The 24,624-nt window shown below is 50.0% G+C and overlaps 1 protein-coding gene across 5 annotated transcripts in view; it reads right to left on the bottom strand.

Annotated features, from left to right (window-relative positions):
* Positions 1 to 10,725: 10,725 nt before the first annotated feature.
* PDE4B (phosphodiesterase 4B) overlaps positions 10,726 to 24,624 on the bottom strand; it is a 204,077-nt gene continuing 190,178 nt past the window's right edge. For 4 of the 5 annotated variants that reach the window (XM_030494836.1, XM_030494834.1, XM_030494835.1 and 1 more), the window contains 9 exons: positions 24,282 to 24,375; positions 20,349 to 20,527; positions 19,665 to 19,763; positions 19,362 to 19,526; positions 18,843 to 18,942; positions 17,999 to 18,153; positions 17,780 to 17,902; positions 16,399 to 16,581; positions 10,827 to 12,808 (listed from right to left, as the gene is read on the bottom strand). In XM_030494836.1, the coding sequence (XP_030350696.1) occupies positions 12,443 to 12,808; positions 16,399 to 16,581; positions 17,780 to 17,902; positions 17,999 to 18,153; positions 18,843 to 18,942; positions 19,362 to 19,526; positions 19,665 to 19,763; positions 20,349 to 20,527; positions 24,282 to 24,375 (1,464 nt within the window). In that variant the 3' untranslated portion in view covers positions 10,827 to 12,442. Of the gene's footprint in view, positions 12,809 to 16,398; positions 16,582 to 17,779; positions 17,903 to 17,998; positions 18,154 to 18,842; positions 18,943 to 19,361; positions 19,527 to 19,664; positions 19,764 to 20,348; positions 20,528 to 24,281; positions 24,376 to 24,624 lie in introns of all 5 variants that reach the window. The other variant, XM_030494831.1, reaches the window with a different exon arrangement.

Here is a 24,624-nt window from a genome sequence, read left to right as displayed (position 1 = left end):
CAATACCCACATCATATTTCCCATTTAAAAAAATAATCCTTTTTTTCCTCTATTTAAAAATCCCACCATTTTTCCCATTAAAAAAAAAAAAAAAAAAAAAATCCCCATCTTTCCCGATTAAAAATTCTTGTCTTTTCCCCATTAAAAAAAATAAAAAAATCCCATTTTCCCCCACTGTAACACTCCCAAATTCAAGCACCTCTGAGGGTCTGGATGCACCACTGGGGAAACAAGCCTCAACCCCACATCAGAGCCACTGGCCTTGAATGTCCCCAACCCAAAGCCTCTCCATTCACAGCCCTCACCTGTCCCAGTGCTGAGAGGCCCCCACGGGCCAGGATTATTTAACAGATGGTGGGTTAATCCCTGCAGGAGCTCCTGTGACCTGTCCTGGCTCCCGGCACCTTCCGCATGGGCACAAGGGCACGGGATGGTGGTGGTGCCTGTGGAAAATCCCTTTGTAATCCCAGGGTGAGCACAATGAGATGAATGTCGCTCCATTGTCCCCCCCAGAACACTCCCAGGAGCCAGGCTGGCTCAGTGGCAGGATGCCCAGGTGATGGGCACACACATGTCGTGTCCAAATTCCACTGGACACATCAAAGTAACACCTATTTTCAGCACGGTGCTGCTGGAATCATCCCACATTCCAGCAATGCTGCTTCCCATGACACTCCTCAGCAGGGTTTATCCTCCTTAACCAAGCAGAAAGAGCTGTAACTACCCTGCAAACCCCTTCCCAAGCTGGGCAATGGGTAAATAAGTTGTTGTCACCAAATTCTTCCATTTCACAGCACCTTCCACACTGCGCCCCCATACCCCACATTAGCACAGGTGGGGAGGACCCCTGGATTATTGCTAATCCAAGCACGGCTCCAGCTTTGCTCGGCTCTGTGGGATGTCTCGACCTGACGAAATAATTCCTGCCATGTGGCAAGAGCAAAACTCATCTTCTGGAGGGTAAAATTAACCCCGTGTTAACCTGGGGCCCCCAACACAAGAGGGACGTGGAGCTGCTGGAGCGAGGCCAGAGGAGGCCCCGGAGCTGCTGCGAGGGCTGGAGCAGCTCTGCTCTGGAGCCAGGCTGAGAGAGCTGGGCTGGGGCAGCCTGGAGAAGAGAAGGCTCCTGAAGGGGAGACCTTAGAGCAGCTCCAGTGCCTAAAGGGGCTCCAGGAAACCTGGAGAGGGGCTTTGGACAAGGGATGGAGGGACAGGACAAGGGGAATGGCTTTAACCTGCCAGAGGGGAGACTGAGATGAGCTCTGAGGCAGAAGCTCTTCCCTGTGAGGGTGCTGAGACGCTGGCACAGGGTGCCCAGAGAAGCTGTGGCTGCCCCATCCCTGGCAGTGTTCAAGGCCAGGTTGGACACAGGGACTTGGAGTAACCTGCTCTAGTGGAAGGTGTCCCTGCCTGTGGCAGGGGGTTGGAACTGGATGAGCTTTAAGGTCCCTTCCAACCCAAACCAGTCTGGGATTCTATGGCACTATAAACCTGCCCGCTGCACCGGCTCTTCCCATACCCGGAAGGCACAGGGAGAGCCTTGTTACTCGTATCCCAAGGAGGGCAGCGTGCCAGCGAGCCCATCTCATTCCAAGGCAAAAATTGCTACTTGTGGATTTCTATATGATTTCAACTGCACCAGCTGACATACGGCCATTTCTCAGCTAAAGCACTGGCAGTCTCAGGCAGCTCCTGAAGGATACGCGCTCGGAGGCTGCAGCAAACATCAACAGACAAGTCAATGGCATTAAAAAAATGAAAGGCAGAAAGTGAGTCACTGAGCACATTACTCACATCCCAGCAGAGTCATGCTTGAGGTACATGTGACAGGCACCAGGAGGAGCCCAGCTCAGCCCCGGCCAGGACACGGTGCCCCCGGGATGCAGCATGGACAGGGATTTGCTAAATAAAGCTCCAATGCCTCATCCTTGTGCAGGATCCGACCCCAGCAAATCCCCCAGCATTAGCAGCAGTAACGGGCAGCCGGTGGCTTGTTTACATCTACATACGTGGCTCCACAACCCCTTTGCTAAACCGTAATTAAACCTTCACTAAAATAAGCTCATCCTTCATCTGTTGCTGGTGGGAACATGGTGGAGGAGGCCAGACCCCTGGCAGCATCATTACTGATTGCTCCCATCACTACACAGTGCCGGGGATTCCTCCCCATCGCCTGTAAAATAGACTTTCCAACAAAGTTCAGCTATTTGCCTCTAGAAAATTGGTTTATTTCATGCAGGACACTGGGGTTTTAAATCCTGGGATGCAGGAGGCTTGCTGTAAACACTGATGGTTTTGCTCTGCTGTAGGACAGCTGAAGACAAACCCAAGCCCTTGCATAGGCTGCCATCTGGGCCCTGCTAAACTGACATATTTACAAGATTCCTTATTCAAAAGGCTTCTCCTGACCAGGGAAGGGGGCTGGGAGATGCAGGGCTCAACCAGGAGCATCTCACCCAGGTCTCCTGCATGGAGCCAGATCAGCCCATCCGCCACATCCCCAGCACCAAATACTCTCACACACTCTTCTCAGGAGCGCTGCTGCCTGTGGAGCCGAACCCCAAAAAGCTGTACCCTGGAATGCTACCAGGCTGGACTATAGAATCATAGAATCACAGAATAGTTTGGGTTGGAAAGGACCTTAAGATCACATCATGCTTTGCACAGCCAGAGCATCACACGTGCATTGACTCCCATGGCAGGAGCAGGGGTCCACCAGCCCCAGGAGATCACAGGAATGAGCCCCCAGCTCATCCCTTCACCCTGAGCACAGGAGCCCATCACCACCCTTCCAGGTGGGAGCAGCAGGGACTAAAAGAGAGGACCATCTCCCACCCGCATCCCTGCACATCCCACGCACAGGGGCCCTTTCAGGATGCAGCTGCTCCTCGCTCCACAACACAGCCCGTTACCTTCTGCTCTATTAGTTTCCTGCTCTATTCATCCTCAATTTTCCCACGCACAAAGAGCCACCGAGCCCTTTCCATTTCACTGAGCTGCTCTGAGGACAGACACAAGGGAAGTGGGATGAGCCGGGTCCCTGTGAGAGAGCCCTCTCCCGTGGGACATGCACTTGGAGCAGGAGGAGAGCCGGATGGGTGCCTGCTTTCCCAACAGCAACAGGGAAAACGTGCTTATCCTGCATTTAAAGGGAGACTCAGCACACTAGGCTGTCCTCTGGCCACAGAGCAGGGCACAACTTCAGCATGGAAGCAGCTCACTGGGGAAACAACAGGAGCAGAGCACAGGCACACGCTGCACCCTGGCCCCCTCCTGCCCTTCTGCTGCCTCTTGCCTTCACCCACTGGCACACAACAGCACAGCCCCGGGGGGACACAACCATGCTGGCCCTAAGGTGCACCATGCAAAATGCTCTACACCCTCTCAAACACCCCTCCTAAAGCACCCAGCCCAGCCCCAGAACCAGCCCGGCAGCATCCCACAGGACCCCAGTCCATCCTTGGCGCAAGCAACCCCCCTAATCACATCCCAAGTCACAACAAGGCTGGAAACAGACAGTGGTTCCCCTGAAACCCCCTCATGGGACCGACCACCTCCATCCCCAGGCACGAGCAGGACGTGGGGCACAGAGGACACCATGCACCCATGTACCAGCACCGGGAACCTCGCTCAGTGCTGCCCAAAACTCACATTTTGGCGAGCAGGGCCCCTCCGCCGTGGCAGGGAGGTGCTGGCAGAGCAGGGCCACAACATGCGCACTCAAGGCGTGATTTAACGCTGGCAGAGCCAGCTCTGCCTTGTTTAATAACTATCATGTAAGCAGAGGTAATTAGGCTACGCCCTGGGGCGTAAAGGCATGATGGGAGCCCCACGCACACCCTGATCCCGCCAGGAATCCTGCTCCATGTCAGCGCACATCGACCAGCAGCAACCGAAACCCACCTCTGCCACACCAGGAGGGTCATCATGAGCAGCACCACTCCACAACCCACCTTCCTCTGCTCTCCCCTCCTCTTCCTCCTCCAAGCAGCCTCCTCCCAGCACCAGGAACTCCTCCTGGCTCCCACCCACAGCCGGGTAATCAGGGTGAGCACCTGCCCCAGCACCTCAGCTCACACCCGATGGGAAGAGGCACAGCTGGATAGGGCCAAGGGTGCTCAGAGCTCCAAACCCAGTGTCTCTGCAGCCCCCATGCACCCAGGTGGTCACCGATCCTGGGCATGGAAGGGACAAACCACCCAAATGTCCAGGAAAGAGATGGAAGAGGAAATACAGTTTTGGCATGGGTATTTTTTGCTGGGGAGAGGGGCTTTGGGCAAGGATCTGTAGGGACAGGACAAGGGGAATGTCTTTAACCTGCCAGAGGGGAGATTGAGATGAGCTCTTAGGCAGAAGCTCTTCCCTGTGAGGGAAGGTATTTGGGAACACTGAAGAAGTCCTCATGCACCCCACAGTTGGGGGTTTGCAGCCAGCAGCCTCACTTCACGCCCCACACCTGGTCCTCAGTGTTACTAAGCCCGTTTTTGGTGTGATCACTGAGGGCATCAACACTTCAGGATGGGAAACAGCCCTGTCCCATCCTGCTGCCAAGCACGGGTTGGGGGTCAGCGCTGTGCCTTGGCCCCCAGCAGCCCCACACTGCATCCAGCATCCCCATAAGGCACAGGGAATGGGCACCCCAACTCAAGCCCCTTGGCACACACAGGGGAGCCCCAGAAATGCCATTTCATCCAGTTACACCCAAAGAGATGTTAATTTGATCTGAAATGCTGCACCCTGAGGGTGGAAAGGAGCTCAGCAGCGCACGGGGGTGAAGCAGCATCAGCTTTCAAATGGAAGATAGCGTACAAACCAGTGCCAGCTGTGGGCATTGCAAAGAAACTCCTTGTGTTTGGACACTGCTCCCTCCTTAGACACGAGAACCATTAAAGCAGCCCCGAGCTCCTGCGTTGTTTCCCTCTTTCCCATAGTTTAAGCATTAGCTTAATGAAAGTATTGGTTAGCAAGGGGAAAAAATAGCAAAGAATGAGACTGGGATTACTGATGATCCACAGCAAACCACACTGGAGTGAGCCCGAGGTGCACCGAGTGCTCCTGCTCCAGATAGCTCCCACCTCAGGCAGGTTTTTTGGGGGTAAGATGGAGGTTTCAACCCAAATAGCTGAGAACAAGGTTAAAAAAAAAAAAAAAAGGTAATTTTAATGGTTAAAATATTCTTACCACCGTTCTGCTCCAAAACCCCCCAACTTCTGCTCCCCCAGCCCTAAGAGCGCGCTTTGCAGGGCTGCAAAGGTTTACCTGGATTTCACAGAATCCCAGACTGGTTTGTGTTGAAGGGACCTTAAAGCTCCTCCAGCTCCAACCCCTGCCACGGGCAGGGACACCTTCCACTAGAGCAGGTTGCTCCAAGCCCCTGTGTCCAACCTGGCCTTGAACACTGCCAGGGATGGGGCAGCCACAGCTTCTCTGGGAAAAGTCTGTGCCAGCGCCTCAGCACCCTCACAGGGAAGAGCTTCTGCCTCAGAGCTCATCTCAATCTCCCCTCTGGCAGGTTAAAGCCATTCCCCTTGGCCTGTCCCTACAGGCCCTTGTCCAAAGCCCCTCTCCAGGTTTCCTGGAGCCCCTTTAGGCACTGGAGCTGCTCTAAGGTCTCCCCTTCAGGAGCCTTCTCTTCTCCAGGCTGCCCCAGCCCAGCTGTCTCAGCCTGGCTCCAGAGCAGAACATCTCTGTGTCCATCTTCTCCACCCAGCTTGTGTTTTTCAGGGTGCTCCTGTGGGTGATCACCCCAGGAGCTGCACAGGGAGGACACCCATTGTGGGGTCTGCAGGGCCCAGGTAACGCTGGGGCAGAGGGTGCTGTTAAAGATCCGTGCCCCGTGCAGGCAGGAGGGGAAGTTTTGCTCCCACCAGTTTCTAAAGCCCCAAGAAGATGCTCTCCAACCCCTGCAAAGGGCACAGTCCTTCCTGGAGTCTTCTTCATCATTTGAGGGTGTTCCCAAACCTCTGCTGCAGGCTGGGTGGTAGCAAGCTGTGTGGAGAGGTGGTGGCCAGCCTGGGTCAAGGTTAATGCACGTCAAACACAGTGTTACTGCTGCCGCTGTGTGTGACCTAAGCCCTGTGACTCCCCACCTTTGATGTGGTGACAATGTCACATTTGACTGAGCATCCATAAACACCCTTTATGTGTTTGCATCCTCTGGCCACCAGCAGCGTGGCCCACATGTCCAGGGAGGAAACATTTATCCCTCCCTTATAATAAAAAGAGTTTTCTGCAAGACCTATATATTAAGGAGCTGAAGGTGTGTGTTAGATGGGAGGAACAGAAGGCGGGAAGCAAAGATGCGTGGCCGTGGCTGGGCGCTGGGTCAGGCACGTGGGTTTGGATCCCACTGGCTGCACTTGCACATCAGCACCAGGAATGTGGAGCTGTGAGCTCCTTTGGGACAAGGGAGAGCAACGCAGGATCATGTTGGAGCAGGGAGAAGGGAGAGGGGATTGTGCTGGGAAATATCTGTGTGAGGGAGCAGGAAAGGCAGAGAGATCCCCAAAGATGAGGGCAACCCAAAGCAGGCAGGAGCTACTCCTTCCAGATGTGCAGGAATCCAGATGTGCAGGAACCCAGCTGTGCTGTCTCCGGCTGTGCTCAGTCTCCAGCTGTGAACTGCTCCAACTACACATGAGCCCCAGCCATGACCCCCCTCCATCAATATATGGCTCCAGCTGTGCACTGCTCCAGCTGTGCACGGCTCTGAATGTGGGACCGCAGCTGGGCACGCCTCCAGCTGTTTAGGGCCCCACCATGCACCGCTCCAGCTGCCCGAGGCTCCAGCTGTGCGCGGCTCCAGCTGTGCAGGACCCCGACTGTGTGTTCCCGCAGTGCACATCCTGGCTGTGCAGCGTCCCGCAGTGCGCACTGCGATGTGCAGTGGTGCAGGGCCTCGGCAGATGGAGCTGTGCAGCTGTGCAGGCACCGTGCACAGGCAGGATGGAAGCTGTACAGATGTGCTGCAGCCATGCACAGGCAGGGTTTAGGGACAAGGGGGGGACCCATGGCAGGACCTGCTGCCAGCAATGACCCCCTCCTGCAGGTAAATATCTTCTACAAAATATATATTTATTTATATACATATACATATACATATACATATACATATACATATACATATACATATACATATATATTTAATTACAGCAATCTCTGTGCAGTGAGCAGCTTGCCGGGAGGATGAGGATGTCCCCAGGCTGGTCCTGTTGGGGACTGGAAGCCCTCAGGCATGGGGAGCCCTTAGGGACAGGCTCCTCATACCACGTTCGGAAGAGTTAAAACACCTAAAGGCATCTTAAATTGCATTGGCCGCACCACATTCCCGATCCTTCCCGGGATCCAGCTGGATTCCCTGCTGCCAGACCCACCTTCCCTTCTCACTGAGGCCAGAGGTGCCGTGAGCCCTCGGGCTGGGTTCCAGCGCCGCAGCCTCGATAACATCAGTGCTTTGGGCACCAGCCCCCACCTCCTTCCTGTTTTTGACTCTGAAACTGTCAGCGTGACGGATTTTCGTATCTCTTTTATTTCATCTGTAGAACTTTTAAGTGAACTCTAAACCAGTGGCACCTACATCTCCTTGGCTGGCAAATCCTTGGGGCTGGATTATCAACCTCAACCCAGTGCCTGCCAAGCACAACTAAAGGCTGGGGAGACTGGATGGAGCATCCCTGAGGAGAAGGACTCAGGGGTGTTGGGTGAGAAGAAGCTCCCCATGACCTGGCTTCAGTGTGTGCTTGAGCCCAGAACCCCCCCGTGTGCTGGGCTGCACCCCCAGAGCGTGAGCAGCAGGTCAGGGAGGGGATCCTGCCCCTCTGCTGCGCTCTGGGGAGACCCCCCCTGCAGCCCTGATCCAGCTCTGGGGCAACAGCACAAGAGGGACGTGGAGCTGCTGGAGCGAGGCCAGAGGAGGCCCCGGAGCTGCTGCGAGGGCTGGAGCAGCTCTGCTCTGGAGCCAGGCTGAGAGAGCTGGGCTGGGGCAGCCTGGAGAAGAGAAGGCTCCTGAAGGGGAAACCTTAGAGCAGCTCCAGTGCCTAAAGGGGCTCCAGGAAACCTGGAGAGGGGCTTTGGCCAAGGGCCTGTAGGGACAGGCCAAGGGGAATGGCTTTAACCTGCCAGAGGGGAGACTGAGATGAGCTCTGAGGCAGAAGCTCTTCCCTGTGAGGGTGCTGAGGCACTGGCACAGGGTGCCCAGAGAAGCTGTGGCTGCCCCATCCCTGGCAGTGTTCAAGGCCAGGTTGGACACAGGTGCTTGGAGCAACCTGCTCTAGCGGAAGGTGTCCCTGCCCGTGGCAGGGGGTTGGAACTGGATGAGCTTTAAGCTCCCTCCCAACCCAAACCTGTCTGGGATTCTATGATTATATCCTGGTAAACGCTCCATCCCACTGGCTGCCACACCAGGGGACACACCACTGCGGGCCATGGTGTGCTCAGGCACATGAGATATCCCTCATACCAACATGGTGGACACGGAGCAAACCTTGTTGGGGCTGAAACATGAGCAGAAGCTGCAGCAGGGACTAGCACTGCTTGCAGCCACCAGCACACATCACTGCAGTAGGTGGCAGGTTGGAATGCCTGTGTTCATCCCTCACTCCTAAGGACCAGGGGGGAAAAAACACATGGAAAACCATCCCCACGCCCAGGAGAGCACCATGGGAAAAGCAGCGGAGCTGGTTTATTATTTCATTTCTTTGCATCATGGTTTCTATGAACGCCGACCTCTGGGTCAGGAGTTTCCTGGCAGTGTCGGGGGCTCTGTGGGACCCTTGTCCCTGGGCAGCCGGGACGGGCCGGCTCTGCTCCGGCTCCACAAACAGCGGCTCATCCCGGGACTGACGCCATGGGGTGGGTTTATGGTGGGTGGAAATTCTCTCTGAAACCCCAGTGGGAAACCACGTCCTTGAGGACTCTGCCACTTGAGCACTGCGGCAGTGGGGATGCTGGGGGCACCCATCATTACCACTGGCAGCAAGGAGGGGCCAGCGTGGGGTCCTCATCCCACATCCCTGAGGCTTGGTCCTGCACCATTCACCTGTACACAGCACAGCCCCTGCTGCACACCTGCACTGCACAGCCCTATGCATTCCCTATCTGCATGCTGCAGTTGCACAGCTGGATGCACACAGCGGTTGCACAGCTGGATGCACACCCCGGTTGCACCTGGGAGCCACCCCCTTTCCGGAAGGACACGCTTTCTGCACCCTGTTTTCCCCCAGTATCTGAGCTGTGGCTATTCCCAGCCCCCTCTGAGTGCAGGGAGGAGCTGCTGGGAATGGGGTGACCATTGGGAAGAGGGAGCAAGACCCATCTGTACTGTCCATCCAGGCCACAAATGTGTGAGGAGGAAGCACCACACCGCATCGCTGCCTCCGTGTGGACCACTTCTGATGCTGAAGGAAACCATGCAAACCCCATGGGGTGCTCAGGGCCAGCAAGTTTTGGATGGGAGGATGGTAAAGCAGAGCCAAGAGGCGTCCTCATTCCCTGAGGAAAGGAGGAGAAGCACCAGCAAGCCGCCCCGCTCCCAAACTGGGATTTCCCACCCCAAAAATGGGAGGGAAACAGGAGGGATTTGGGTTAGTTTTGCAGCATAGCTCCCACCAGTGTTTTCTCTCCTGCTGCTGAGGAGAAGTGAAAGGAGCTGTTATTTCAGTGCCAGAGCAAGAGCATCATGTTTGCATGTACTTGTGATGAACTGGCCTGGCAGAACGAGGTCAGTGGAAGGGAAAGAAACGAAGCAAGAGAAGGCTGGTGAAGGGGGGGGACTGGGGCACCCTGAGCTGTGTCAGCCCCACACCCGGACACCCCACCTCCCCTGACATCCCCAGAGGCTCTGGGGTTGGTGGTTCACCTGCAGCTCCAGCCCTTTGCTGCCTTCTCCAGCCAGAACTGCCAATGTTCTTCCACTCCAATAACCCCGTGTCGCAGCTCGGCACATCGCCGGGAGCCATGAGCACAGCGCTGGATGCAGCAGAGACACATGGAAACGGCACACAAGGATGAATTCACTGGAAAACAAATTGGTATCGGCACCACCACGTGGTTTGCACCTTAAAATCCTGCCAAGGTGCTGGGAGAAGCATCCCGGGAGGCTGCAGCCAGTGTTACCATCGCCTGCTGAGGCTGCAGACCCCTTCCACCTGGATAGGAGGTGTTTGCAGCCCATGAAGTCCTGGTGGGAAGATGGGCATGGGACGGGGGATCTGCACTTTCACATGGCTTCATTTGGAGCCAGGGAATGCTAGGTCTCCCCCAGTGCCGGGTCTCCTCCAGTCACCACTGGCTCCCCAGCACCACCCGCAGCGAGGGCAGCCGAGGAATAGTCCCTGGTCCCCCCCATCCCCTGGCGTCCCCCCCGCCGCCAGCAGGATGTTTTTTACTGGAAAGCCTGTTGTTTTGGGTCAGGCCGGGACATGAAAGCATCCCCGAGCCCCGGAGCCGCCCCGCGCCGGGCGCAGGCTGCGCTGCGGCCATCGCCTTCCTGTCTGCAACCGCCTTCCTGTCGCCGCTGCCACCGGCACGGCCCCGCTCAGGAAGGAGAAGGTCTCCGCCACGGAGAGGGTGGCCGTGCCCTCTGGCTGCAGGAACACGTCTCTTCCCCTTTGTCTCTGCTGGGGTTTGGCCATGGGAGGGTTTGGTTTTAGCGTAGCCCGGTGCCAGCGGGTCGCAGCCGCCGTCGCCTGCCCACACCGACCTGTTAAAGAAAGCAGCAGGCACAGGGCAGGGTCATGCTTTCATTTATTCACTTCATATAAAAATCTCTTTTAAGAATGCATCTGAACACAATATATAATACTATAACATACATTGTGTGAAACTTTGGGGGGACAATAAAATAACCACCTGGAACAATGCAGTGTTCAACAGACATACAAACCCATTGATCATGCACAACTGTGCTATTTTCATTAACTAGTTAGTCACAAGTTGGACCAAAAGCTTGAAACATTATTTTACAAACTGAGATTTGACACGGCTCACGATTGCCGGGACAAGCTTTGTCAGAAGAAGTTTCACAGCACAATTATTACATCAGTTCACATTGGTTTTTGTGTCATAGAAATTCACATTGGGTTGTTCAGAAGTTGGAAGGGGACATTTAAAAGCCAGCCCCGTTGTGGGGGTTTCTTTGCTTAGGTTCCCTTCTCCAGGTTTTTCCAGCACTTCCATTCATTGCCATGGGGTCTGGGTCTGTGAAGATGAACCCCCCACAGGCGGCTGCCACACGAATGCCCTCCCTGGGTTGCGTCTGTCTCTTCAGCTATGTTCAGGTTCGTGTATTTTATGCAATATAAAAGGTTAGAAGGAAGAGGGGGAAAAAAAAAAGGCAACTCTTGTTCCGAGTTTTCTACCCCATGAACATCGCCGCGAGAGGCGATGCCAATTCATATATAAATTAATAACTTACAAAACATTACAGTATATACATTACGTAATAAATACACTGTTATAAACAGTAATGGAGGTGTTAGAGCTCAAGGCAGTGCAGGAGGAGGACGACGGTGGACCTAAACCTAGGAGACGTGGAGGGGAGGAGAGAGAAACACAAAGATCCGAGTGTGCAAATTCCACTGAGCCGAGGAGCTGCTGAGGGGGAACGCGTGTCACGTCATGTCATGTCACGTCATGTCACGTCACGTCACGTCACACGCTGCCTCATCACTGCAACAAACTACCCTCTATCCTGCTCACGACAGAAAAGAACATCCCGTGGAGGAAAACCCACTGTTATTCCTAGCAAGCGAACGGAGATGGTGCATGAAGTGACTTTGAATGGGTCGCCTGGGGTAGCAAGAGGACGATTAAAGGTGCAGCAATGCAAAACAGAGGGGGGTTTCCCTTCTGTTTAGTCTGTAAAAGTGATGAACTGCAATAAAGTGACAGGTATTGCCATGAAAAAAAGGAAGACTGCTTCTTGTAACAGGAAGAATCAAAAAGGAATCCGTCAATTCTGAAACACTTTTTGTGTCGCTTTTGATACTAAACTCCGTGTATTTCGTTAAGAGACTCTTGAAAAGACATGGAAGTGTTTACAAAGAAGGCACACAGGTCTGCAGACAGGTGGTCAGGTGGACAGCTTTTATATGGAGAGTTATTAATCAGTAGTTTCTATCAGTCTAACTGGTATAAATTCCAAAGCTAACAGTATAAAATCTCTCAGTTGTGTGTCATTTACTCTTCAGTCACGACCCGAGTCAGCTCCAGGACAACAGGATGCTGGGAGCTGACAAGGATTAAAACCATAACGTAAATCACCTGTTAATTTCCTGAGCAATCATTCACTACACGATCTTTAACCCTGACTCCAATCTCAAGTAGCTGGGGAGATCTTTCAGCCCGTGTTAGACACAGGCCTCAGACCCAGGCTGCAGGCAAGTCCGTCAGACTGCTGCATGCTCCTCAAGTGTTTGAAATCCACTCACACGGGTGCAGGACATTATGTGTCCACAGGAGATGTATCTTCTGTCACAATCTCTATGTTTGCCTCCCTCTGTGAATCCTCTTCCCCTGGCTCGGCCACGCAGAGTGTCTTTGTATTGCTGAAGTAGCCGATGCTCTCGCCGTCCTTCTCCGGTCCATCCGAGTCCTCCTCCTCCAGCGTCAGTTCAAACTGGAACTTCTCCATCAGGCTCTGGCAGTCCCTGCCCCGCTCCTCCAGTGGAGGAGATGGGCTCTGAGGTATCATGCTCTGGTACCAGTTCCTGTTGTCCTCCAGCGTGTCCAGGATGTCCTGGGCATCGGGCTGCACCAGGTCAGCCCACGTCTCCCAGAGCGGATGGACAATGTAGTCGATGAATCCCACCTGAGAAAGAAAGGAACATGCACACTTAGGGGAAGGGAATGGCCAGGATGGGTCTAAAAGGTTCAAATGCTGTTAATAGATGATTTTTACAAGCAAAATACCACACCCCAACCAGAGCAAGTCCCCAAACCAGCACAGTCTAGTTGCAGATATAATCAAGATGCTGCGAGGGCTGGAGCAGCTCTGCTCTGGAGCCAGGCTGAGAGAGCTGGGCTGGGGCAGCCTGGAGAAGAGAAGGCTCCTGAAGGGGAGACCTTAGAGCAGCTCCAGTGCCTAAAGGGGCTCCAGGAAACCTGGAGAGGGGCTTTGGGCAAGGGCCTGTAGGGACAGGCCAAGGGGAATGGCTTTAACCTGCCAGAGGGGAGACTGAGATGAGCTCTGAGGCAGAAGCTCTTCCCTGTGAGGGTGCTGAGGCGCTGGCACAGGGTGCCCAGAGAAGCTGTGGCTGCCCCATCCCTGGCGGTGTTCAAGGCCAGGCTGGACACAGGGGCTTGGAGCAACCTGCTCTAGTGGAAGGTGTCCCTGCCCATGGCAGGGGGCTGGAAGTGGATGAGCTTTAAGGTCCCTTCCAACCCAAGCCATTCCCAGATTCTATGATAATCATCTGATACCCAAAGCTGCACATACAACGTTGGGCTAGTTCAATCAATGTCTTGTCTAAAATCAAATCCTGGATGAAAGTTTAACTAAAAGCAGGAGCCACTGGGAAACTTGGCGGCTGAGCTGCTGATCCCATCCCTGGCTGCATGCATGATTTTAAATATCCCTGTAGGTGTCTGTTCCTGACTACAATCAGAAGCTGGGATTAAGCCACCGCTTTGAACACAGACCATCCCACTGAGGGGTGCCTCTCACCAGCTGTTAGTGCAGAGGGGCAGTTTAGATGATCACTGCCTCTACTCTAAGCATCAATAAAGTTTCCCTGTCTCCAACAGGACTCCCCGGTGGCTGCAGACAAGGCTGGTGCATTGATGGCAATCCTGCCACTACCCCAGGGTATGGATGTGGTTGGCAGCTGTGAAAACACCAGCGCTCCCAAGGCTAGCAACCCAATGTCACTGTTTTTATGGACAAAAGTTTGACCTTTTGGTGTAATTTACTATAGTGTGTAGTTTGTACCTATTCTGAGCTGCTTCAGCACTTCAGCTCTACTCTGCCAAGGTGGCCACTGTGTTTCTCTGCGTAGCCAGCCCTAGTAGAGATTTCCCTTCCTTTCATTTTGTATTGGAATGAGTGCTGAAAGCGGGCCAGCTCATCCCAAGAAGTCCTCCTCCTGCATGAAGGAGGACAGACCACTGCTGCCCGACTCCCATGGAATGACATCCAGAGGTGGAAACGATGAGGGTTGTGGCCGAGCCCGTCAGCCCTTCCGCCGGCTGGCGCGTAAGCTCTGAGCTAAATCACTTTTCAATTGTCTGACTAAGAGGACGTACGTCCAGGATGGAGAAAACTCAATGGCCATAAAGAGGATTGAAATTCTTCCGTCTTGGCAGAATGTGTCACTTCTTGCTCTGCTGGACAACATTTCTGTGCAGCAGGAAAATGGCTCTCAGAGGGGCCAGGCTCAACGTGCAGATGTTTGCTTTGGAAATCGCACATGCCTCCTTCAGACACAACAGGATGTCAATAGAACCATTAACATTCAATTGTAACATACTGTGGAGGCCGCTTAAACAAAAAGGTGATGAAAATTTCCTGCAGCACATGTTCCGGAGCACTTTTAAAGTGAAGAAAGAAAATCATTCTCTATGGTTAGTTGATGGCTTCACCGCTACCCAAAACGCTCCAGGGCTACCCAGCACCGATGGTGAGAGATCAGTCCCTTCTGAACCAGGCCATTGTTTTTTTAAGCAAACATCCCAGATCATGGAATAGCTGGCCAGTTGGCTGAGCACTGATCTTAAATATTTTGATGTAAAGAGGTCACATACAAAGACAGGCTGAGAACACTGGGGCTGTTCAGCCTGGAGAAGAGAAGCTGCGCGGCGACCTCAGAGCAGCTTCCAGTGTCTGAAGGGGGCTACAAGGATGCTGGGGAGGGACTCTTCAGCAGGGACTGTAGTGATGGGACAAGGGGTGATGGGTTCAAATTGAAACAGGGCAAGTTTAGGTTAGATGTCAGGTAGAAGTTCTTTACTGTGACGGTGGTGAGGCCCTGGAACAGGTTGCCCAAAGAAGTGATAAATGCCCCATCCCTGGCAGTGTTCAAGGCCAGGTTGGACAGAGCCTTGGGCAACACAATCTAGTGTGGGGAATCCCTGCCCATGGCAGGGGGGTTGGAACTGGATGACCTTGAGGTCCTTTCCAACCCAAACCATTCTACGATTTTCTTATCTAGAGCTTTGCAATACTTGCATACTATATTCCAACCAAGTCCTTGTTTCACTCCAGAACGGACACGCTGCCTCCCTTTCTCCTCTGCCACTAGTTGGGATTTCAACGGTAGCCATTTTGTGCAACTCCTGTTCTTTCTTGCATGGCAAAAATGCCATTTTGAACCTCTGTGAAGTGCACATGTGAAACAAGAAATTAACTGGAGCTCACATGAGGAGCACATGGGCCTTTTCCGGCCAAGCCTAGCTGAAGGATTCATTTCTCGTTAGGTTAACAAATACGACAGATTTTTCCAACAAAATCACCATGTGGTTGAGTGAATAATTTTGAAACCACTTGGCTTAGCCCAAGAGGACATTTGGAAATAATTATCATCAATTTTGTTACTTATTCAAGCTGAAAACCCTCGATGATGACTTGCTGGAGTCATTTAGAAACAACAACCAAGACACCATTATGTAAAGGTTGGAAGATGTTGAGGCAAACATAAATTACCAGCTTCATTACAGACTAACCGGGTGAAACTTTATGGCCTGTGCTACACAGGTCAGAACAAAATCTGACCTTGAAACTGTTTAATCTATGAATCAGAACTAGGGATGAGCCAGTTCATCTCAAAAAAAAAAAGACATATCCAGCTCCTTTTAAGATTTGTATTGACAGAAATAAGTATTTCTTTGACTTCACCTAGCACACGGCAGCTCCATCAACCTTTAACTTAACTGGACAGATCATGCAGCGCACAACTGTTCTGCACAAGGCTGAATAAGGACTGACATCAGACTTTTCCAGTGTCCTGAAGTGGATCTCCGTTGGGAGAAGCTCCTAACCCTGCAGTTCAATGGGCTGGCATTGCTATTAATGTCTAACACGAAGTGCAATGTCAGTAGATTTAGGAGGTGCTAATAAAGGAGGCTGGAGGCTTTGAAGGCAGAAGGAGGGGGAGATCAGAACTGCACTTTTTCCAGCCTGGGGGACAAAAAAACCCAAACAACTTGCTCAGGAAACTGGGACACAAACAGTGCAAGATGAACAGGCATTGGAAAAGATTTGATGCCAAGGGGTAGATAAAGGAGTCTGAACCACCTTGCCGGCCTATATGAGCTTCAGGCACAGCTGGATGTCAGGGTCAATCAGAACCAACCCCTGAACAGCTGGCTCTTTGCCTAATTATGCTAGAGAAAGCAGATGAATTTGGTCTGTGCTTTAGAAGCACAAGCCTGGGCAGTACAGAAATGCAGCTCCCAGCCAATTACCTGTGATTTTTCCACTGACGCTGTGTGTTTGTCGCACATTGGGCTGATTTCCATCCCTCTCTCCCGCTCTTTGTCTCCCTGCTGGAAGAACTCCTCCATGATCCTGTCCGTCCACTGCCGGTACAGCTCCAGAGACTTTGTGGGATTACTCAAGTCTGCACAATGTACCATATTTCGGAGAACCTGCAATTACATTAATCAGAAAAGTCATAAAATCAAATGGAAAAAGAGGACCGTTTCAAGCTGTATCTGCTTGCTTAGTTCAGAACATTTAACCACAAGACTCTTTGATTATGTAACAGCCTATAAAAGTATTAACATCCCCACAGCTCCAGATATAAGACTGGCTTCTATGATCCATTTCAGGAGTAAAATGTGCTGTATGTTTCTCAGACATCTTACACAGGGTGCAGTGGCAGCCATGTGAATTACATCATACAGGTTTGTTTTTGAATGCAGGTGTTTCCCACCATTCAGACTTTATTTCCACGCTCTCGGGTGGTTAAATGCTTCTTCTTCATTAAATGAGTAATATCCCTTCTACGCACACACAAAAACTGTGGCTGCAAGGATCTGGACAGCAATGGAATGACCTGTTTGAACATCAGCAGTCTTAAATAAAACATTAAGGAGAGTTTTCCCTGCTCCTAACATGTTGGCCATCAAAGTGGAGAGATTAGGATATATCTTGTCCTACTAACTACGAAACCCTGTCCCAGCACTGCTTTGTTATTTCTGCAAATAAAGGATTAGATTATACAAGGAACAGACTGTACATCACTAATTTCAGCTTGATGTGAAAGTTGCTTTAGGTACTGGGTTACAAATTAAATTCACAATGCTACAGCAATCTTGCTATACTTTATTGACAGGAGAAACAAACAGGAATAAGCAGCAAGCAAATTCAGGAGCCCTCAAAAACTCAGCCTTGTAAGGCTGATCAGCTTCAGAAGAACATGCATGTTTGCAGCTGTACACTCTAAGTGCTAAAACATAATCCCATTAGTCTAAAAAACATGGGACCACCTTGTGCCTCTTTGCGGTGCAGAACAGAAGAAAATTTAGGTCAGTAGCTTCTATATTTAAAGGCCACAGTAAAAACAGCAGCATGGTTTCACAGAATCAAGGAATGGTTTGGGTTGGAAGGGAGCTTAAAGCTCATCCAGTTCCAACCCCCTGCCACGGGCAGGGACACCTTCCACTAGAGCAGGTTGCTCCAAGCCCCTGTGTCCAACCTGGCCTTGAACACTGCCAGGGATGGGGCAGCCACAGCTTCTCTGGGCACCCTGTGCCAGCGCCTCAGCACCCTCACAGGGAAGAGCTTCTTCCTAATATATAATCTAACAAAATACATAAAATCCAGGAAACCTGGCTGACATACCTGTATTCTGTCTGTGTAGTTGTCCAGAAGGAGGACTCCTGAACTGGTCACTTTCTTGGTTTCCACCATAGTCTTCAGATCAGCTAACAGGCTCATATGCTTGGACATATCTGTCGCCAACACCTTTACAGAAGTGAAAACAGGATCTCAGTACAGGCAACCATACAAAGCAGCCAGTCTTTTGTTTAAGCAGAGGAGCAGCATCTGCATAGCTCATACCATGTCAATGACCATCTTCCTGAGCGTCTGACGCTGTTTCTTGGTCAGGTTCTGGAAGATGTCACAGTGCTCCTCTTGAAGCAGTTTGAAACCCACAGCAAGATGGTGGTTCTCCAAGACAGATTCATCATTGTACATCAGGGCTAGTTCAGAATCTAGCAAAGAAACACAAATATGTGAGTCCAGCATGTGAAATGTGTGATTTCAAACAGCAAACTCTTGTCCTGGGTAATTAAATGTTTATCTGTATGCAATAAATTGGGAAAAGTTTTCTTCTTTGGCTTCATGTGTGCCAAGAGCGTGTGGTTTCCAATCTGAGCACATATGTATATAATATAAACAGCCCTTTGCTCAGTTCTAATGAACAAAATAATACTTGGTTGACTTAGTTACAGGCTTCAGAATCACTGACAACAGAAAGCAAGAATCCTACAAACACACTTTCCATAAAAGAACAATACCCATCTTTTGGAATCAAGATACATGCTTAGGCTGTTGCAGAGCACAATATGAACCACAATATTTAGCTTCATTGTTGTCAATAGCAATAGTGTTATTTATCTTCTATTAACAATAAAATTTGCACTCGAGCCTGGAAGAATTATTATGCATTAGCAAGTAGTAATACTCACAAGCTTCAAGGGCATTTTGCAAATTGTACTACAATAGCTTCCTTTGTTAGGAATTTCATTGTAATTACTGCTTATTTCATAATGTCCAACTAGTTTACTGCACAATATTATGAGAAAGTCATAATGTGTGACCCCACTGTAATGGAAAATGCAGTTCCATTAGTTTCCAAGTTTGAGGATGAAGTTATGACTGTATCTGAAACAAAACTCACTTGTGTTAATAAGAAATTGATTGGAGACCCCGGGGTGATCCACATCATGAATTGCAGCTGCAAAGATTGCAGCAAGGATTTCCAAATCAGTGAAGACAGCCTAGGAAGGACAAAAGGAATTTATCAGAGAAGTCCTTATGTTTTATCTCTCAGCAGTTTGGGAGGCTGATGTAGAGAAACAAATTGTGCTTTTTAAATGAGTTTTCTGAGGGCAAGACATTTACGCAGAAGAAAGGTCTAAAAAGCAGCATGTGCTCTTTTAAGATGAAACAGAAATTACAGGCAAAGCTGCTGCTGAAATTTCTCACTGGTGATTTCCCTGGCAGTAAACTGAGCCCTCAGAAGAGCAGGCAGCACACTGCTTTTTGCAAGTCTGAGTGCTACTGGCCACTGACACAGCTTAAGGTTTCCCTTCTATATTCACATAGGCAATGTGGTGCTTTCAAGCCTCCATCCCACCTTTAAAGACAACAAACAACTGTCCAACACAAAGCACTGAGCTCAAACTGGGAAACTCACATCCAGTGCGGGGGTAGAGAGCAGGACGTGCGTGGACTGGGCAACATCAGCAGCGTGGAGGCTGTTGTGGTAAGCCACATCAGAGTGGTAGTGGTCTTCCAGTGTCATCATGTACGTCACGAAAGTGTCTGATGAGATCTTGAATGTTTTCAGTAGATCTCGCTCCTGCATAATAAATGGTACAAGGATACATGCGGATATAAAATAAGAGAGTCATACAGTGGAAGGCAATAAGGCAGCAAGCAATTAGGAGCTTAAGTAATGTTGTAAAAGAGCAGCAGATTTGATCAGAAAACAACCAACCTGAAATATCGCGTACATAATGCAGGTGAGCGGCCTGTTGTGGGAATACCTGGCCACATTGAAGATGTTGAGACCCCACTTATTCAGATCCTCCAGTTCCTTTGGGAAGGACAAAAAGAGAATGGTTACAGTATTTTCCAAGGCAATTCTGCATTCAGCACTTGCTCTGCATCTTTTGCATTTTTCAAACGTTTAAGAAGATGCAAATTCAATGTTCATTGTGGGAATTAGGTGAGTGCATGAACACAAGTACTTAAAACACACCAAGAGAGAGGGACTGGGAAGGGCTGATGCCAAAGCACTTGTGCAAGGAGATGACATTTCTCTGTGTGGCAGGGGAATTATGTGTGACGTGTGTTTCCAGGCTGCAAGAAGAAATGCCCTGACAAAGGCCCCACAGCCAGTCTGCTGGACTTAGTGTTGCTTTAGTTTCCTGTGTCTGATAACTGCTCTCTCCAGCTTCCATCATATTTTTATTATTATTTTAGGGATATTTCCAAGAAATTTATGAACATAGAATATGCTGTTAGGGCCTGGTGCCATTAATTGCAGCATCTGTAATGGCCACATCACTTCAGGGATGCCAATTTCAGTTTTACAAGGGGATACAGTCCAGCCAGCCAGTTCATCCCCAGCTTCCAGACAAATCCCCACTTCTCCCAGAACTGCAAGAACCTGTCATACCTTGGCCAGATGGTCTTCCTTTTCTGTCTTCACACCAAATCGCGAAATGCTGGTGTTATTTAAGCTTGAACTATGCATTAATTTTTTCACTCCGCTGATCTGTGTCATGAGCTGCTGTTTTTTCTTCTTTTCTCTGTCTTTCTGGGTGGGAGAAGGAATCTCCACATCATTCTGCTTGTCTGTAACCAAGAAAAGTAGAATGAGTCAATCTCTGAGTTGTTTGCAGTGTGAGCACCATCACACCCCCCAAAATCAACCCTTAGCTCTGCTGACTAAGTGGCTCTGCACCAGTTCAAACCCACATGTTTCTGCTGGGGCTTTCTCTATTTTGGGGACTGAACTGAATCAAAAGCAAAGCAAAACAGTCACATAACCTCTGTTTGCCCTTGGCAAGGCTGACCCTTCCCACTGAGCTCTGCTGGGACACCAAGTGCCAGGCTGCTTTCAGCAGAGCCATTGTCAAGCTGCATCACTTGGGGACAGAGCACATGTCCAGGACATAGCTCTCCATGCCTGAAGGGCACCAGATTCTGCTTATGGATAGATCTTAATTAATTTTTATCACCTGTTTTCAGGAAAATAAAATATATATTCAAAAGAACAAATTTTCCTCAATAGATTAAGAATAGATATAAGATTGTATTTTCATAGCCACTCTGTTGTTACTTATTAGGGCCAAACCCATCTCCATACTCCCTGCTCTTAAAACACCAACCCAGCAACAAACTGGTGCCACTGGTTTATTAGAGGTTTGCCCTTTACTTACGTATAGAATATCATCTATAACACGTATAACATATATAGATAGATAACTATATTATATATAAAATGCATATATATGTATAGCATATGTAACAATAACATGTATAGAATAACACAGGCCATATTTCTGTTGTCATGCTCAGAGATAGCGACAATATTCCTGCACATTAAGCAGGCATCTATCTAGTGGGGCACAAACTTGGCTGTGGAGATGTGTTGAATGAATAAATCTATCCACATGTGCTACTGACTGCCTTTACCACTGATTTATCTGCTGCGTTAGAACGGAGAGACAGTGGCTCATTACTTTCAGGCTAACCATGAACTCTTAGGAAAGGCTGCTATGATCCCTTTGCACCTTTGCATCTCTGAGGACCTCTGGAGGGACTAAGCACTGAGGCATTAGTTACCTTTGCTTTGGCTTAATTAAAAATCTCTGAAATAAGAACTACCAGTGTGTCTGCAACTCTGCAATTAAGAGGGAAGCCATTATTCACAGCCACAGTAAGGTGACATCAATGGGTGTTTCCCCTGTGTCTTTCTGCTGAACAACAGAAGGACTTTCCTCTACATAATCTGTTTAGCAATGACTAACACCAGGTTAGCGTAAAATGGACATTCTTGAATAGAAATGTCCAGTTTGTTAAATCAAGTCCCCATGGTGGTGGCAGCAGCAACACCCTTCACCCTCAGGAAAGGGCGAGGGCTGAAAGGCCATTGTGATCTTCCCCATTTATGTGGTGTGGCCAATGACAAACGGGCCTGTAGGGACCGGACAAGGGGAATGGCTTTAACCTGCCAGAGGGGAGATTGAGATGAGCTCTGAGGCAGAAGCTCTTCCCTGTGAGGGTGCTGAGGCGCTGGCACAGACTTTTCCCAGAGAAGCTGTGGCTGCCCCATCCCTGGCAGTGTTCAAGGCCAGGTTGGACACAGGGGCTTGGAGCAACCTGCTCTAGTGGAAGGTGTCCCTGCCCGTGGCAGGGGGTTGGAACTGGATGAGCTTTAAGCTCCCTTCCAACCCAAACCATTCCAGGGTTCTTCTATGAAAACCACCAGTTTTCATCTTTGTCTTTCATAGGGATTTAAAGCTGGAATCCTTGCTCTCACTGACCAAACCGACAGCAGGGCTGGCCCTTCTGGTGCCTTGGTTCTTGGTGCCTTTCTCATTTAATAAAGTCTAGAGACTGAATAAAAATGAAGGTTTTAATATCTATAAGTCAGCCCCTCTAGTACTGGTTGAAGATAAATTAATCTCCTATCCACTTGTTTCTTTTTGCTTGCTTGTTCAGCTTCCTCAGTTGTACACTCCTGTTATTTTGGGCATTCATTTAATTTTCAGTCAAATTTTAGGAAGGGAGAAAAAAGTAATTTATAAAGGTGTGACAGCATGACTTCCTAAAAAAAGCTTTAAGATCCTTTTAAAAGCTTTACTCATTTCTTTTTAATATGAGCAATTAAGCTGCAATCTGTCCCAATCTGGTAAACCTGCGCCACTTGGCAACACAGCCCAAAGAGGTTGAGTGGCCCTCAAACTGTCACAAACCAGGAAGGACGTCACCGTTACAAGAGTATGTGAGAATAGGGATGAATAAGACCCATTGTCAAGACCTGCAAAGGGAAATGCAGTTACCTGACCCAGCCCAAGTGCAGTGAATAATAGAGCCCCATTAGCACCAGCACTGGCTTCAGCTAATTAGTCCCTGGTACAACAGAGACTCCTCTAACTTGACTGTAGGTGTGGTTTATGGGTTTTGTGTGAGGTCCACAGTATCAAGCCACACTGGGTGTCTCTCTGTCCCATAGATACATGCCTACTGGCAAGAGCTGCCTCAAAATGCCATGGTGGTCACGCTCCCCAGCGGGCTGTGTATGCTCCAGGCTCTCCAGTTGAAGCAGCACGGCAGCCTTGCTTCTACTCCCTGTATTAAGTCATGTTCTGGATGTCATGATGAAGCTGACTGATAAGACAGGGCAAATGTATTCCCACAAAGCAGCTACAGACTTACATGGATTATTAGTGATGTGATGTGTCCTAAATGCACGCAGTAGTTCCAGTTCCAACTGGCTACAGAAATCACTTTAAAATCCCTTAATGGGAATAATTGTGTGTCATACAGTGAATGCATTCTGAGACGTCTTAACCGCAGGGCACGAGTCCCCCATGAGCTCCAGCATCCCACATACACTCAGCACTTGAAGCTGTTGGACTCAGCAATATAGAATCCTAGAATGGTTTGGGTTGGAAGGGGGGACTGTAAGGCTCATCCAGTTCCAACCCCTGCCACGGGCAGGGACACCTTCCACTAGAGCAGGTTGCTCCAAGCCCCGGTGTCCAACCTGGCCTTGAACACTGCCAGGGATGGGGCAGCCACAGCTTCTCTGGGAAAAGTCTGTGCCAGCGCCTCAGCACCCTCACAGGGAAGAGCTTCTGCCTCAGAGCTCATCTCAATCTCCCCTCTGGCAGGTTAAAGCCATTCCCCTTGTCCTGTCCCTACAGGCCCTTGTCCAAAGCCCCTCTCCAGCTTCCTTGTCAGCCCCTTCAGGTCCTGTGCTAAGCTTCATTTTACATGCAAATGGTCACAAATTCTAAAGCTGCTTGAGAACACAGAAAATTCTGGGTTTTGTAACAAATATATTTTGTAAACCCAGAGGATTAATTCCTGTCAGTAGTCCTACAAGCTCCAACAAAACTAGTGAAATGCAAAATATTCTCTCTATTCTGGCTTCCAGTGCAAAATGAGCAAATACACACAGAGTAATATATAAAATAAAATATCTGTGCTGAACCTACTTCTCTGACCCCTGTCTCTGAAGGAGGAAGATGCAGCTGCATGAGGCAGCAGCTGCAAGGATGAGAGGATGCAGTTGGGCTTGTGTGACTTTGTCCTTTACGTAAGGTCAACACAAAACTGAACACTGCACAAGGCATCTACCAGCAGCTTAATGCAATCTGAGCAGAAACCTCTTTTCATTTGGAGAAGGCATTCCTCTGTGGATAGACTTATCCAAACCCTGTATTATTGCCCTCCCTAGGTCCATTTTGAAAGTGAAAAATCAAAACTAATGCTTTGCCCTAAAGGCAAACTGGGCACAAGTGCTGACTGGTGGCTATGAGGCTGCCATTCATCATGAGCTTTGAGTCACCCGAAAGCTTGGGATGTGATTCCTTACCCAGGAAAGTGTTGGAAATGTACTCGGACACCTGGTTGCCGGAGCGGCTCATCTCGGAAAGGTGTGTCAGCTCCCGGTTCAGCATCCTCTTGAACTGGGAGGGAAAGAGCACATACACAAAGATGGTATTTTTCTGGATGCTTTTCCAAATTAATACAGCTTTATCACAAGCGAGTTCACAAATGAGACGTTAAAAGCAACATCCTGGATGTATATGGAACGGAGTCAGCTACATATGGTTTCATTTAGATACTGGTCAGCACCATCATGACTAGAGATTTCTTTTCAGTACACTAAACAGCAAAATTCATTTCCTCCGGGGATGCATGTTAGTTTTTACTGC

This window comes from Strigops habroptila, chromosome 8 (assembly GCF_004027225.2).
Source record: "Strigops habroptila isolate Jane chromosome 8, bStrHab1.2.pri, whole genome shotgun sequence".
Taxonomy (NCBI): Eukaryota; Metazoa; Chordata; class Aves; order Psittaciformes; family Psittacidae; genus Strigops; species Strigops habroptila.
Note: the sequence above shows the minus strand (reverse complement) of the source record. Positions and strands in the feature narration are given on the sequence as shown.